Source organism: Miniopterus schreibersii (assembly GCF_964146895.1).
Source record: "Miniopterus schreibersii genome assembly, chromosome: X".
NCBI lineage: Eukaryota > Metazoa > Chordata > Mammalia > Chiroptera > Miniopteridae > Miniopterus > Miniopterus schreibersii.
Genome location: NC_138104.1, coordinates 57,267,055 through 57,280,628, shown reverse-complemented (window position 1 = coordinate 57,280,628; position 13,574 = coordinate 57,267,055). Strand labels below are relative to the sequence as shown.

The following is a 13,574-nucleotide window of genomic DNA, read 5'->3' as shown; positions in this document are numbered from 1 at the left end:
TAATGTCTGGTAAGAGAGGGGATGGCATATAAGGGGTAGTCCCCCCTGAAGCCTGTGCTGGGCTAGAGGCTGCAAAGCTCCCTCCCCTTTAGAGTGTGGACTGGCATCCAAAAGCTGGGATCTCAAACCTGGAGCAAAGAAGAAGGGAAGGAGAGCCAGTGCGCAGAGAGCCAAGGGAGCCAGGGGAACAGTGCACCTGTGAGGAAGGGACTGCACCCTCCAAGTGAAACAAAGCTTCTAATGGCAGCTGAGAAGGAGTCTTTCACACTGGGTACTGACCACAGGAAAGGCTGTCCCACATTGTGTGGCTCCTGAATAGAAAGGGGCCAGAGGGCTGCACTGAGCAACCACATACACGGACCCTCTGCCTTCCTGTAAGGCATTGTATAGAACCTCAGAAAGCATTTGATCTGTGTAGCCCGGGGAAGGGGAAGAGAGTCCTCGGGCCACCAGAGAGGGTCTGGAGCTGCCAGCAGGGCAGATCAGGACTCCAGCCACCAGAGCTACCAGTGTGGCGAGTTGGGGATTTTTGACCCACTCTGAGGGGAGTTGGGATAGCACACAAGGAGCTGTGCCAGCTTTACTGAGATCAGCTGTGCAGAGGAGATGTGGGGGCTGACTTTGTGACCCCTCCTGCTTGGTTCTGAGGCATGGGGGCGATGGGTCCTGGAAGCGCTGGTTCTTTTCCTTTGTGGTACTTTGTGAATTTTTGAGTTTTTGATTGCTGAATGGGCATCCACCTTCCTGGCTTGCACTGGGGAGACAGACCAGTGAAAGCTGGGATTTGTGTTTGCATTTTGGAGAGTATGAAATAAGAGCCCTGGGCGATCAGCCAACCAGAAGTGAGAAAGGAGGGAGGAGCACGCCTACTTCTCCTGCAGGCTAGGAGCACCACCCCCAACAGGAAAGGGGCTGATTCAACTCACTGAAGCCCCAGATATACCCTGCAGGGCACAGTCCTGAGGGGGAAGGGAGATCAGCTCTCAGGAAGACAACACAAGAATAAGACTCTCAGGGACTGTTGTTTGGGAGCTGGAGAAAGAGCTTAAAACCCCTCTGGGGACTGGGCAGGCAAAGTGCTCACTGGATTTTTTTTTTTTTTTTAATTGAACCCACTGAGCCCAAGCTGCTGAAATTGCCTGTACTGGAAAGGTAACAGACTGAAGTCAATCTGAAATTGCAGCAGGCCATTGTATGGGGAACTGGAATTGGAAGATAAGGTAGGGACTGAGGAGCTGGCTTTGAAGCAGAGACTAAATTCCCCACAGAGAGTGCCTGACAGCGAAAACATCTAATTAAGGAAAGCAATATCCCAAGCTACACTAACTGGCCTGCACCCTAAAAACTCTTCTGAAGACTCTGGAGTAAGACCAGGCACCACAAGGGGGAGGCAAAATAGCTGACAGTTGGAGCTGATCCACAGAGATCCTCAGTCCAACCAGCTACCTAAGGACACCAGAGCCAAACCTAGACAGCTCCTGACATGCTGATACACAAAGTACTTCTTAGGAGAATCGAAAGCATACAACACAGTGAGCCTCAGCAACATAAGCTGCCCAGAAGAAATTCACCGATTCACTTTTTTGTTTTTAAGAAAAAAGAGAAAAGAAAAAAATTTTCTTTTTAAATTTTAAATTAAAAAAAAAAGTTTTAAATTTTAAATTAATTTCTTTAAAAATTTGTTTTACTTGGCTTGTTTTTTTTTGTTTTGTTTTTTGTTCTATTATCAAGATTTTCTTGATGCTCTCTGTTTAATTGCTGGGATACTATCATTATTACCAATAAGTTTTCAGCTTTTCTCTATTATTTCCCCCACATCTCTTATTGGACTCCCTCCTTGCACTTGCTTTATTGCGCTCTCTCTTCTTGCTCCATTGGCATAACTTTTTTTTTTTTTCTTCCTTTCTTTTCTTTTTCTCCCTTCTGTCTTCCTGTATTTTTGTTTGTTTCTTTCTTTCTGCTCATTTCTTTATTGTATTTGTATTTTTTCTTTTTCAACTATTTTCCTATTCTTATGCTCTACCCTTAATTTTTTTATTGCCCTTCTTTCAGAATCATTTCTCTGCCCCTTTTATCTCCCAGTAGCTTCTCTATTTTTTACTTTTATTTCATTATTATAATTTTTTATTTTTCTGTTTCTATTAGCAATAATATCCTTTTCTCTCTATATTTTTTTTTCTATCTTCTCTATTTTGTTTTTTTCTTTAGCATTTGTGTTCTCACTTCACTCTCACAATTCTACTTTCATTTGGGATGTTTTCATTTTGATTGTCATGATATTTTGTAAGATACTGCATGTTTCCTGGAAGTTTGGTTGTGTATTGACTTGCCTTGCCAACACCCCTACAACAGCTCACATGACATGGTTGGGGATGAGCCACACAGTTAGGCAACCTGAGAGGAGAGTCCTCCAAGAATGAGTCAACAACAAGATATACCCAATCACAAAAGAAGAGACCAAAGAACCCACAAAAGGGACACCCTTAGAGAAAATAGCTCAGAAGTGTAAGGAAAACACACCTTTGAGCTCCACTGGACATACACTACAAAATCCCACTGCACAAGACTGGAAGACAGCAAATATATCTAATATACAGATACAAACACTAAGAGCCACCAAAATGGGGAGACAAAGAAACAACTCCCAAGCTAAAGAATAGGAAAAATCACCAGAAAAAGACGTTGATGAGATGGAGTTAAGCAAGTTATCAGAAATAGAGTTCAGAGTAATGGTTATAAAGATGCTCAAGGAAATTAATGAGAACCACAAGACAGTTAATGGAAAGGTCCAGGAATTTAGTGAAAACATGAAAAAAAAAGAGCTAATATCATAAATAAGAACTAGGCAGAAATGAAGAATAATATATCTGATATCAAGAATATGCGGGAAGGAATTAAAAGTAGGCTCAGTGAAGCACAGAATAAAATAAGAGATATAGAAGATAAGGTAGGAAAGAACCACTCAATCAGAGCAGCAAAAAAACCAAAAACACTTAAGGACAGTCTAAGGGAGCTTTGAGACAGCATAAAGTCAAACGACATTCGCATCATAGGGGCACAACAGAAGGCAGAAAGTCAGCAATGGATAGAGAACTTGGTGGATTAATGACAGAAAACGTCCCTAAGCTGGTGAGGGAGAAAGCCCCACAAGTTCAGGAAGCACAGTGGGTTCCAAACAAGAGGAACCAAAGAGACCCACTCCAAAACACATCATAATTAAAATGGCAAAAGTTAAGGACAGAGAGAGTATATTAAGGGCTGCAAGAGAGAGACAAGCAGTGACCTACAAGGGAATCCCCATAAGGCTGACAGCTGATTTCTCAACAGAAACACTTTAGGCCAGAAGGAGTAGCATGAAGTTCTAAAAGTAATGAGGAGCAATAACTTGCAACCAAGACTGCTTTGTCGAGCAAGGCTATCATTTAAGATTGAAGGTGAAATAAAGAGCTTCCCAGACAAAAGAAAGCTAAAGTAGCTCAGTACCACCAAATGAGCATTGCAAGAAATGTGAAAAAGACTGCTTTAAGAAGAAGAAATATTGAGAGAAAGGTCCATTGGCATAAAAGGGAAAAATGGGATTAACTAAGTATCTATCAATAGTAACCTTAAATGTAAATGGAATAAATGGGCCAATCAAAAGACATAAGATAGCTGAATGGATAAGAAAACAGGACCCATATATACGCTGTCTACAAGGGACCCACCTGAGAGCAAATTATTCACACAGGTTGAAAGTGAAGGGATGGAAAAAAATATACCATGCAAATGGAAACAAACAAACAAACAAAAAGCTGGAGTAGCAATACTTATTCCTGACAAAATAGACTTCAAAATAAAGACCATAACAAGAGACAAAGAAGGTCCCTACATAATACTAAAGGGATCAATACAACAGGAGGAAATAACCCTTATAAATATAAATGCACCCAATAAAGGAGCATCTAAATATATAAAAGGTTTCTTGGTGGATTTTAAGGGGGAGATTGACAGCAGCACAATCATAGTGGGGGACTTTAACACCCCTCTGTCAACATTGGACAGATCATCAAGACAAAAAATCAACAGGGAAACAGAGACCTTAAGTGACTCACTAGAACTAATGGATTTAATTCACATTTACAGAACATTTCATCCCAAAGCAGCAGAATACATATTCTTCACAAGTGCACATGGAACATTCTCAAAAATAGAACACATGTTAGGGCACAAAGCAAGTCTCTACAAATTTAAGAAAATTGAAATCATATCAAGCATCTTCTTGGATCACAGTGCCATGAAACTAGAAATCAATTACTTTAAAAAATCTCACAAATATTCAAACACATGGAGGGTAAATAGCATGTTATTAAACAATGAATGGGTTACCAATGAGATCAAGGAAGAAATAAAAAACTTCCTGGAAAAAAATGAAAATAAACAGAGAACAACCCAAAATCTATGGGACACAATTAGTAAGTATAAGTATCCATTTGAGATGTACTTTTTACAATTTATTTTATTTTATTTTTAATTTTTAAAATATGTCTTTATTGATTTCAGAGAGATAAAGGGAGAGGGAGAAAGAGATATAGAAAGATCAATGATGAGAGTCATTGAGTGGCTGCGTCCAGCATGCCTCTGACTGGGGATGGAGCCCACAACTGGATATGTGCCCTGACTGGGAATCGAACCGCCATCTCCTGGATCCTAGGTCGATGCTCAACCACTGAGCCACTCCCGGCTGGGCTACAATTTCATTTAAAAGTTGGGATTATTGAAGTATAATTTACACACAAGGTCTTATGAGTCCTTATAAAAGCATATTGTTATGGAGCCACCACCACAACCAAAACATAAAAGATTTTCATCACTGCCCCCCAATTCCTCACTTCTCTCAACTCCCAGACCCTGACAACCACCGGTCTGGTTTTCCTGTCACTGTAGGTGGGTTTTCTCAAGAATGTCATATAGTGGACTCATACAGTATGCAGAGTTTTGCATTTGGCTTCCTTCACAGGAGGGGACATGTATGGGACTTCTGGAGGTGAATGTACCTTTTCTTCCCCTGGGCAGTGTTACAGGGCTTGGTCAACTTGTCAGGTTGGAGGTATATGCTTTCTATAATTGTATATATGCAGAGTGCATTTTACAAAAATAGTTAATATTTGACTTCATGTAATTTATCTTTTATAACCTTGGATGGGTTATTCATTAAATAGAAATTGTAATCCTTTAAAAGGAAGCCAATGGTTACTGGGAAAGTCAAGACAGCCGTTACCTCAGGAGGACTAAGGATAAGGATGTGATTGGCCTGGAGCAAAAGGAGGCTCCAAACCTACTGGCATGTTCTCCAACTTCATCTGAGTGGTAATTAACAGGATGTGAACATTGCACAAGCAGAGGGGCATGCAGCACCCTGCACTCATGCTAATGGTGACACCTGGAATCGGGCGGGTACAGTCCACATGGCCACCCTGGAAACCCCAGTGGACCCTGCTGGACCTGGCAAAATAGGGGGAGAGTCTGTCCACCTCAGTGAGCTGAATAGCAACCGTTATTGCATCTGTAACCTTAACCATCCCTCTGCATTGTCATGCAAGGTGGCATATTAGCCGATTCCAGGAATTAAGACATGGACATCTTTGGGCACCATTACACCCATATCCAGGACTCAGCTCCAACTACATTCCCTGAGTGAGCCAATCTTCCCAGAGAGTCCGGAAAGAGCAGTTGGCTGGTCGTGGTGGCGCTGATGGTGCTGGTGGTGAGGGTGAAGGTGGGGAAGGCAGGGTCTGCCCAGGAACTAGGCAGATAGCAGAAGGTGGCAGGCTGGGAACTAGGGCTCTCCAGGCAGCCACCACTGCCTCCCAGCCTGGAGAGGAGGTTTGAGGGAAAAGGCACAAAGGACACACTGAATTAGGGCTGTGGCCCAACCTCATTGTTTTTCTTTAATCTATGCCTCAGTATCTGCCGCCTATTTTCCCCTGGAAATGGAAGGTGCTCAGCCATGGCCTGTGATGTGCAAGTTTACAGCAGCATCATTGTGCCACAGTGGGCCTGAATATGAAAGAGGGAGATCGTGTGCTCAGAGGAGGCAAGGGAAGCTGGCAAAACTAGCCACCACGGGTTGTGTTCCTGCCTCCCACGACCCCTTTGACGCACTTCTCCCCATTCTCTCCCTGGCGACGAGGGACCCAGGGCTCCGGGGGCAGTGTGGGTGCTGGACTTGCCCCCATCACAACCTGCCCCCCTGTCTCCATGGGCAGAAAGCCCAGCTAGAAAGTCTCTTCCAAACTTTGTCACTCAGACAGCGTGTCACCCCGCCAAGAAATAAGAAATAACCACTGGGTCAGGGTCACAGCCGTAGCCTAAGCAACCAAGCCCACCTTCTCAAGTGAGGGGTTTGCAGTGGAAGGATGAAGTCCCACGAACGTTCTCTTCTGGCTTGGAGGTCTGTGGTTGTTCCATCCCATGTGTGATGGTCTGTCCACCTGAGCTCATGCCACAGGGGCCCGGAATGGAGTCAGGGTGAGACTATGGGGGAAGGGTGGAACTGAGTCTGTCCTGTTTCCCAGGCACCGTCACTCTTTACTTCCCATCTTCACTGCACCGATCCTGCCCATGCCCGGGTTGGCTCACATAGGGGCGGTCTCCTATGTGAGATCCCTGCCTCTAGGATGAGGCCTGTCCAGACTATGCTGAGGTGGCCGTCCTCCCGATTTTCACTCCATCAACCACAGTTGTCAGACATCCTAGGATCGCAGAGTAGGATCCAGAGCCACCCCCAGCAACTCCGACATTTTGGGCGCCTGGATGCCCTGCCTTGGGGTTTGGCGACTTCTGCCTCATTCCCACCCCACCCCACCCCACCCCACCCCACCCCACCCCACCCCACCCCATGTGTCAGGAATTTAACAATGCCCCTTGAACAAAGTAGATCCCACCCTTGCTTTTGCTCACGCAGTCCCTTAAGGGTCTTGACCACAGTCTCTACTGCCTTCACTGCCTGAGCCACATCAAGGGACATTATTCCCGATTAATTTTATTCACAAGCACACACACACACCCCAACCTTGAAAGTTCTATCCACCATTATCCCCCCGTTTGTGTATCAAACACTGGTCTCTGGGGAATGGAGTCTGGCAGAACCAACCCTCGACTCACTCAAACACAAGTCTGTCCCACTGAGTCCCAGGCCCGCACAGCCCTGGGTCCTGGCTGAGGGAAGGAACCCATTCCCAACCCTCAGAGTGAGATTCAACCTTGCGTGGCCTAACGAGGCAGTTTGGGAGACTGCGCTGGGGCACAGAACTCAGGAAAACCTGTGTCACGGGCTGGTCGAATACAGTATTTGAAGGGGACCACATAACAACATTGAGACTTATCAACCGCCCTCGCCTTAGAAACGGGCTGCCCACTTTCCAATCAAGGGTATAGAGATGAACAGGCTAGAGGAGGGGCATTAGCGGGCTAGGGCAGGAAGGATGTGAACCCTCTGGTAGGCAGTTTCCCCAGGTTGGCCTGCAGCCAGCACAACAGACTCATTCCCTGTCCTTCAGGCAGGAGACTAACCCACGCTTTTCCTCCGTGTTCCCGTACCTTCCCCTGTGATCTGCAACTCCCTGGGCTGTGGCCGGCTTCTGCCTCCACCCCTCTACTGAAACCCAGGAGGGGGAACTGACAGGATTGGCAGCCGGAGTGTCAAACAAAGGTGAGAGCTAAAGAGGAGGGGAGGATGACCCGCAGGTTCCTGGGTGAGTTGTCTGTGTGCGTGGTGGCACCAGAGGGAGAGAAGGACTCCAGGGAGAGAACTGGGCCTGGGAAGGGGGAAGATGAGCTCAACTGTGCTCTTTAACTCCTGTTGAAGTACAGGTGCAGGGAAGGCCACCGACGGAAAGCCATGGGGGAGATCAAGGGTGTTCAGACAGCAAAGCAGAGTAGACTGGGGAGGCCCAATGACTGTCGGGAAGAGGGACTGAGCTCTGGAAGGGGGTTGTAAGTTCCTGCTGAAGGGGAGGGGAAATGGGCGATGAATGGCATGAGACCCCAAACGTGGAGGAGATTAGAACACCAAGAGGGCCTGCAGGGGAAAGGGGGGAGATGCTAATGTGGCCAGGCTGATCCAATGCAGAGCCCGGACCCGGGGCATTCTGGTGGTCTGACTGAAAGGCTCCTATCAGAGGCTGGCCCAGACTCTCCGCAGACAGAAGGCCCACCACAGAATGCCAGAAGTACTGTATTGGAAAAAGCTCTGAGATGGAGCAGCTCCAGGCCCTCCCCACCCCAATCCCCTCTTCCACCCATTCCCCCAAGAGAGACCACAGAATTTGTTCTTTTAAACATGCTTTTATTGATTTTGGGGGGGGGGAGAGGGGAGGGGAGGGGAGGCTTGGGGCAGGGAGAGAAACATGGATGTGAGAGAGAAACATCTACTGGGGATCAGGCCCGCAACCTGGGCATGTGCCCTGACCGGGAGTCGAACCGGCGACCTTTTGGTGCACGGGATAACGCTCAACCAACTAAGCCACACAGGCCAGGGTGAGACCACAGAATTTGAGAGGGACTTTAATTTGAAGCTGCTGGGAAATGGGGTGGGAGGCAAAAGAAGGGGGAGAGAAAGCCTTGGCTGAGGTGGAACAGGAGGGAACCAGCTTGGCCGCAGATCCCAGACTGCTCCTCTTGTACCAAGATGCTGGGCTCAACCTGTCGAACAGAGCAGAGTCAGGGAGGAGCCTCGAGCCAGAGGCAGCCCATAGTCCTCCTAAACGGCCACGACTGTGGGAAGGGCTATGGTGTGTGTAACACTCACATCAAAGGTTCTGGAGCTTGTCAGCCAGGGACTGCATGGCCGCTGAAACACAGAGAGGCATAAGCAGGCACATCCAGATGGAGGAATAGAGAAGCCCGGCCCCTGTCCCTGTGGGGAACCGCTTAGCCCTGCAACCTGAAACCCCCTCCAGCCCCTACCCAAGGAGCCCTGGGCCTGACTCACTCACCCACCCCACCGCCTGAATTGAGTGTGGAAATGTTTTCCAGACAGGACAAAATGTGCCAGCAGCGCCCAAGCTTTGGGGCACATCAGAACCATTCAGAATTTGTCAAACAAACGAGACCCGCAGAAGCCATAGCAAGCAGTAGTTGAAGGGAAACTCAATGAGGCATCTCTAAACGTTCTAAGAGAAGATCTCTAGGACTGGTTCTCGTTGGCAAAGTGTGCTTGTAGTTCCGTCCACACTCTCCTCTCTGTCCACACACTTAGCTGTACATGCACAGCAGGCTCCAGGGCCAGGCCTGCTAGGTTCTCCTCCCCAGAGGAATGTTGGGCCCTGTGAGGCCGTCTGAACCTGCAGCCCGCCCCCACCCCACGCTAAGACACTGCAGTCCGGCCCTGCCCCTCCCAGCCCCAGCCCCAGCCCCAGCCCCAGCCCCAGCCCCAGCCCCAGCCCCAGCCTCAGCCCCAGCCAGAAGTTCCTCCTACCTAGATGCAGTCTAAGGTTGTATATTTGTCTCTGCAGCTCTGGGCACTAGGCCAGCAGACACCAGGGAAAGAGAAATGATTAGTATACTCAGGCCTCCTCTCCCCTCAACGGCCTCCTCCCCTCCCTACCACTGGGGCTACACTGGCATGGGCTCCTCAGTGGAGAACGGAGGCACGCTCCCTCCTTGAGGTGCGGGATGGTGGTGGTGGTGGTGGTGGTGGTGTGGGGAGGGGGGACAGAAACATATCGGTTTAATCTGGACACGGATCCCATCGTCTAGCTTGGGCCTGTATTCCTAGGAGCCAGGGGAAGCATTACCTGAGGACAACCCTCTGCTCCAGGTGGTTGCTGCTGCCTTTCCCGCGTTGGGGGATGTCCAAGTGGTTCCTGGTCACCTGAGAGGGAAAGAACTCAAAACCCAGCTTCCAAAGCTCCCAGGGAGGTGGAAAGGGCTTAGCGGGGTCTAATGTGAGGCAGCACCACCCTCTGCTGGCAACAAGTTGCCCCTACTCTGCCCAGTAGCTCCACCCTTCTCTCTGGGCTTGCCTCCCCTGTTCCCCAGAGGCAGCCCACCCACGACTGTGGTCCCCAACACTGTGTGCGGCTCTGGGTTGGACGCTCGCAGAGCTGCAGCCAAAACCAGCCCCTGGGACGAGCCCAGGGGCCCAACAGGACTTATCAGAAAAGGCCCTGTTCTGCGCTGAAACTCTCTGTCTGGAGTTGCAGTTTGGGGCACGGCCGCGAATCACCCCTACGCACAAAACCCCATGCAGAGGATGAAGTGACTTGAGTCCAGCCCTGTCAACACCCGCTTTCCTGTGGTTTGAGAAGCTGTCTGGGTAGGCGGCTAGGCAGGGAGGCAGAGAGGCAGGGAGGCAGGGAGGCAGGGAGCAAGGCTGAGCCCCAGCCGGAGCTGGAGCCGGAGCCGGAGCCGGAGCCGGAGCCGGAGCCGGAGGTTCCCTCCTCATCCCCTCTCCCCTCCAGTCCCAGCAAACCCACCGGACTCACTGGAGGGTGTGGGCCCTCTGGGCAAGCCTTCTCCCTGGCTCAGAGCCAAGGGCTGTGAGTGTCCTGGCATCCGGGCGGCTCTGTTGTTGCCGTCGCCACTGTTGCATTCTCGACATGATGGCCCTGGACTGTGTGTCGGAGGCTAAAAGAAAAAGTTCTCACTTATTCGGACTCGGGATGTGTGCGTGTGCGTGTGCTTAGGGGCTGGAGTGAGGCAGGGAATAGGGAAGGCAGTTCCGAGGCTGATCACATCAGCACTTTCTCCCTCAGTCAGCCCCAGGTCAGGAGGCCAGGCCGAGCTAGAGAGAACAGTGGGGCCCTGAGAATGCCCAGGCCCCCTGCAAGGACGGCTTGGGGAGCAGCTAGCAAGTAGGAGTCATGGAGCTGATGGTTCTAAACATTGAAGCTTTGGGGCCCAAACTTCTAAGGGGTCTTCCGGTCCAAATCAGCTGTCCCAGCCCTCCCTTCCACCCCAGTGGGGAAGCTTGCCAGTTGTGGAGATTGTTGCCCGGCACGCACAGGAGTGCTATCTTAGGGTTTGCCCTGGCTAAAACCACCCAGGTCTGGCATCCTAATGACCCAGGGTGCCCAATGACAAGCCCTGAGAAAGGGACAGAAGGAGCACAGATAGAGAAGTGCAGGGCTGGGGCAAAGGCTAGGTGGGGAGCGGGGAGGAGCATGGCCTCATACTCACTGGGACATTTGGGCCTGGCTCTCTCTTCGGTTCCTTATCTTCTACCATGACTGGCAGGGACTCCCTCTTCCTCCTGGCCACAGACTTCTGCCCAGCGCCAGTGTGCTTGGACCGTTTGGTTCCCAAAGGGACCAAGGAGTACCTCTTGCCCCTCCCAAGCAGTGGAATACCAGAGATTGGGGGGAAGGTGGCTGGTTCCAGGGGAGCTGCTGAGACACTCTGCCCCCAGGAAGGAAAGGTACTCAGGAGGGCAACTTTGGAGGCCCCCCCTAGGAATTTCTTCTCGACCACTTTCCTTCCAAGAGTGACCTTGGGCAGGCTGACTGCAGCAGCAGCAGCTCCCGGCAGGTAGCTGGACCTGCTCCCCGCCTTCCCCCAGACCACACTGTGGGGTTTCTTAGAGGACACGTCCAGCTCCCCAACAGCCTGCCTTTCCCCGACCGAAGCGAGTGGTCGGGGAGCGGAGTGCAGGAAAGAGCCTGGCACGCGAAGGAACTTCTCCCGGACATGGGTAATCGAGTGTCTGGGTGTGCCCTGTGGGCTCTTGGGTTTGGCCTGGCCTCTGCCCTTGCGACAGATGCTCACCCTCATCAGCTGCATCTCACCGAACTCATCTGATGACTCGGAGTCGGAAGGCGAGCCGACCAGGCCTTCCGCAGAGGACCGCTGGCGACCCACGGTGACTTCCGACCTATTCTTAGCACCTCTTTTCGGGTTTCCCCAGGCTCGGCCTCCCTCAGGCCCCCTGAGGTGCAACGAGGGGGCGGAAGGCAGCGGCGATCCCACCAAACCATGGGCCTGCGCGCCTCTACCACTGGGACCTGACTGTAAGTCCACCCAAAGGGTGGACACTTCAGAGTCGCAGCTCTCTGGGGAGGGGTTTCTGCGGACACCCAAGTCATCCCGGTCGGTCAGCTGCTGCAGGATGGCCATCGCGGCCTCACCGCCAAGGTAGTCCAGAGTGTCCCCGTCGACGTCGGCCGGAGAGCCAGGTCGGCCTTCTCGACCCCAGAGCACCCCCCTTCCCGCTTCCATCACTTCCTGCTCCTCCTCGAAGCCCTCGGGGTCTGGGAACCCGCTCTCGCCCTGGCTGCTCAGCGGCACCCCCAAAGCATGGCCTAGTCCTCCGGCCTGCTCCCCGCCCTCTGCGTCGAACCCTGTTCTCCAAACGGACCCCTCATCCTCGTCGGGGGAGCTCATGTCGCCAAGTCCCGACAGCCCAGGTACGGGGTAGACGATCGCCCTGGGCACGGTGGCAGCGGGACCGCCGAGGCCTTCTGAGGGAGCCCACTGTCACCTCACGACAGGCAGCTCACGAGTTGGCCTCCAAGAGCGCGAGACTAAATGGCGCCTTCGACGCCGCGCCTTGGCCTTCTCATTGGCGCGCTTCCCACCGTCAATCAGTGCCTCCCTTCTAGGCCCGCCCCCCGAGGCCCTAGCCAATAGGGTGGAGGCCTCTGGTTGGTCCAGAATCCCAACGCCTCAGCGGCCCTTGGAAGCCAATCTGGCGGAGGAGTGCAGTAGTCCGGGCTCTCCTTCCGTCACTTCCTGTCCGACCTCCCCTGGCCAGGTACCTACTTTCCAGCTAGAGTCAAAGCACGAGCCTCTGTACAAAAGGGGGGAGATGACGCGGCCTCACCGCCAAGGTAGTCCAGAGTGTCCCATGTACAAAGCGGGGAGATGACGGCACCTGTCGGGGTGGGCGGAGGGGTTGTGAGGTGGCGGGTCAGGATGGAGGTGAAAGGTCAGGGTGGAGGTGAAGCAACAGCCACTCTTCCACAACAAGATTTACGACCCAATAAGCAAATGGACACCAGAGCACGCGGTCAACCGTGGGGTCTACGTACTTTTTCCTCAGAGGGCCAGGGGAGCAAAAGAGTTGTCGTATTGTATTTACGGGCTGTAGGGTCTCTGTTGCAACTCCACTACTGTCATGAGGCGTGATCAAATCTGCCCGTGGCTGTGTGCTCGGGGAACTTTATTGGCCAGCCTGTTTGGCGGAAGGGCTGGGGTTTGCTCCCCTCCCTCAGCCCCGCCCCCACTCTGAGTGAATTTAAAGAAGAGGGACTCCCCATGACCAGTGCACACCCCAAAAGATGCTCACCATCACAGATCCTAGAGATACGGACTAAGACCATAAGTCAATTTTCACGCACCAGGTCTGCAACAATCAAAGGGCTTAGCTATGCCAAGGGTAGGAGAGGTTATGAACAAGCTCGTGCTTGGCACACTGCTGAAGGGGTGGGGGTGGGGGTGAGGGGAAATGGTGGCCTGTGCAGCAGCACAGAAGAACCATTTGGAAAGATAATTGGGCAAAATCCAGGAAAAGCAACTTATACAACACGTACACTATGTGCCTGGCACTCTTCTAAGCGCTGCAGATAAATAGTAACACATCCTCACGACAATCCTAG

General features: G+C 51.3%; 1 protein-coding gene across 2 annotated transcripts; it reads right to left on the bottom strand.

Annotated features, from left to right (window-relative positions):
• Positions 1-8,316: 8,316 nt before the first annotated feature.
• LOC308551127 (uncharacterized protein CXorf49 homolog) lies at positions 8,317-12,360 on the bottom strand (the record flags this gene model as incomplete). 2 transcript variants are annotated; one of them, XM_081125504.1, is made up of 6 exons in its annotated part: positions 8,317-8,682; positions 8,789-8,830; positions 9,458-9,503; positions 9,777-9,853; positions 10,458-10,608; positions 11,161-12,360. In XM_081125504.1, the coding sequence occupies 5 exons, from the start codon at positions 12,358-12,360 to the stop codon at positions 8,790-8,792; spliced, it is 1,515 nt and encodes a 504-aa protein (XP_080981630.1). In that variant the 3' UTR covers positions 8,317-8,682; position 8,789. The 2 variants fall into 2 exon arrangements, with proteins under 2 accessions (XP_080981630.1, XP_080981631.1); XM_081125505.1 differs by having other exon boundaries at positions 10,467-10,608.
• Between the last annotated feature and the right edge of the window lie 1,214 nt (positions 12,361-13,574).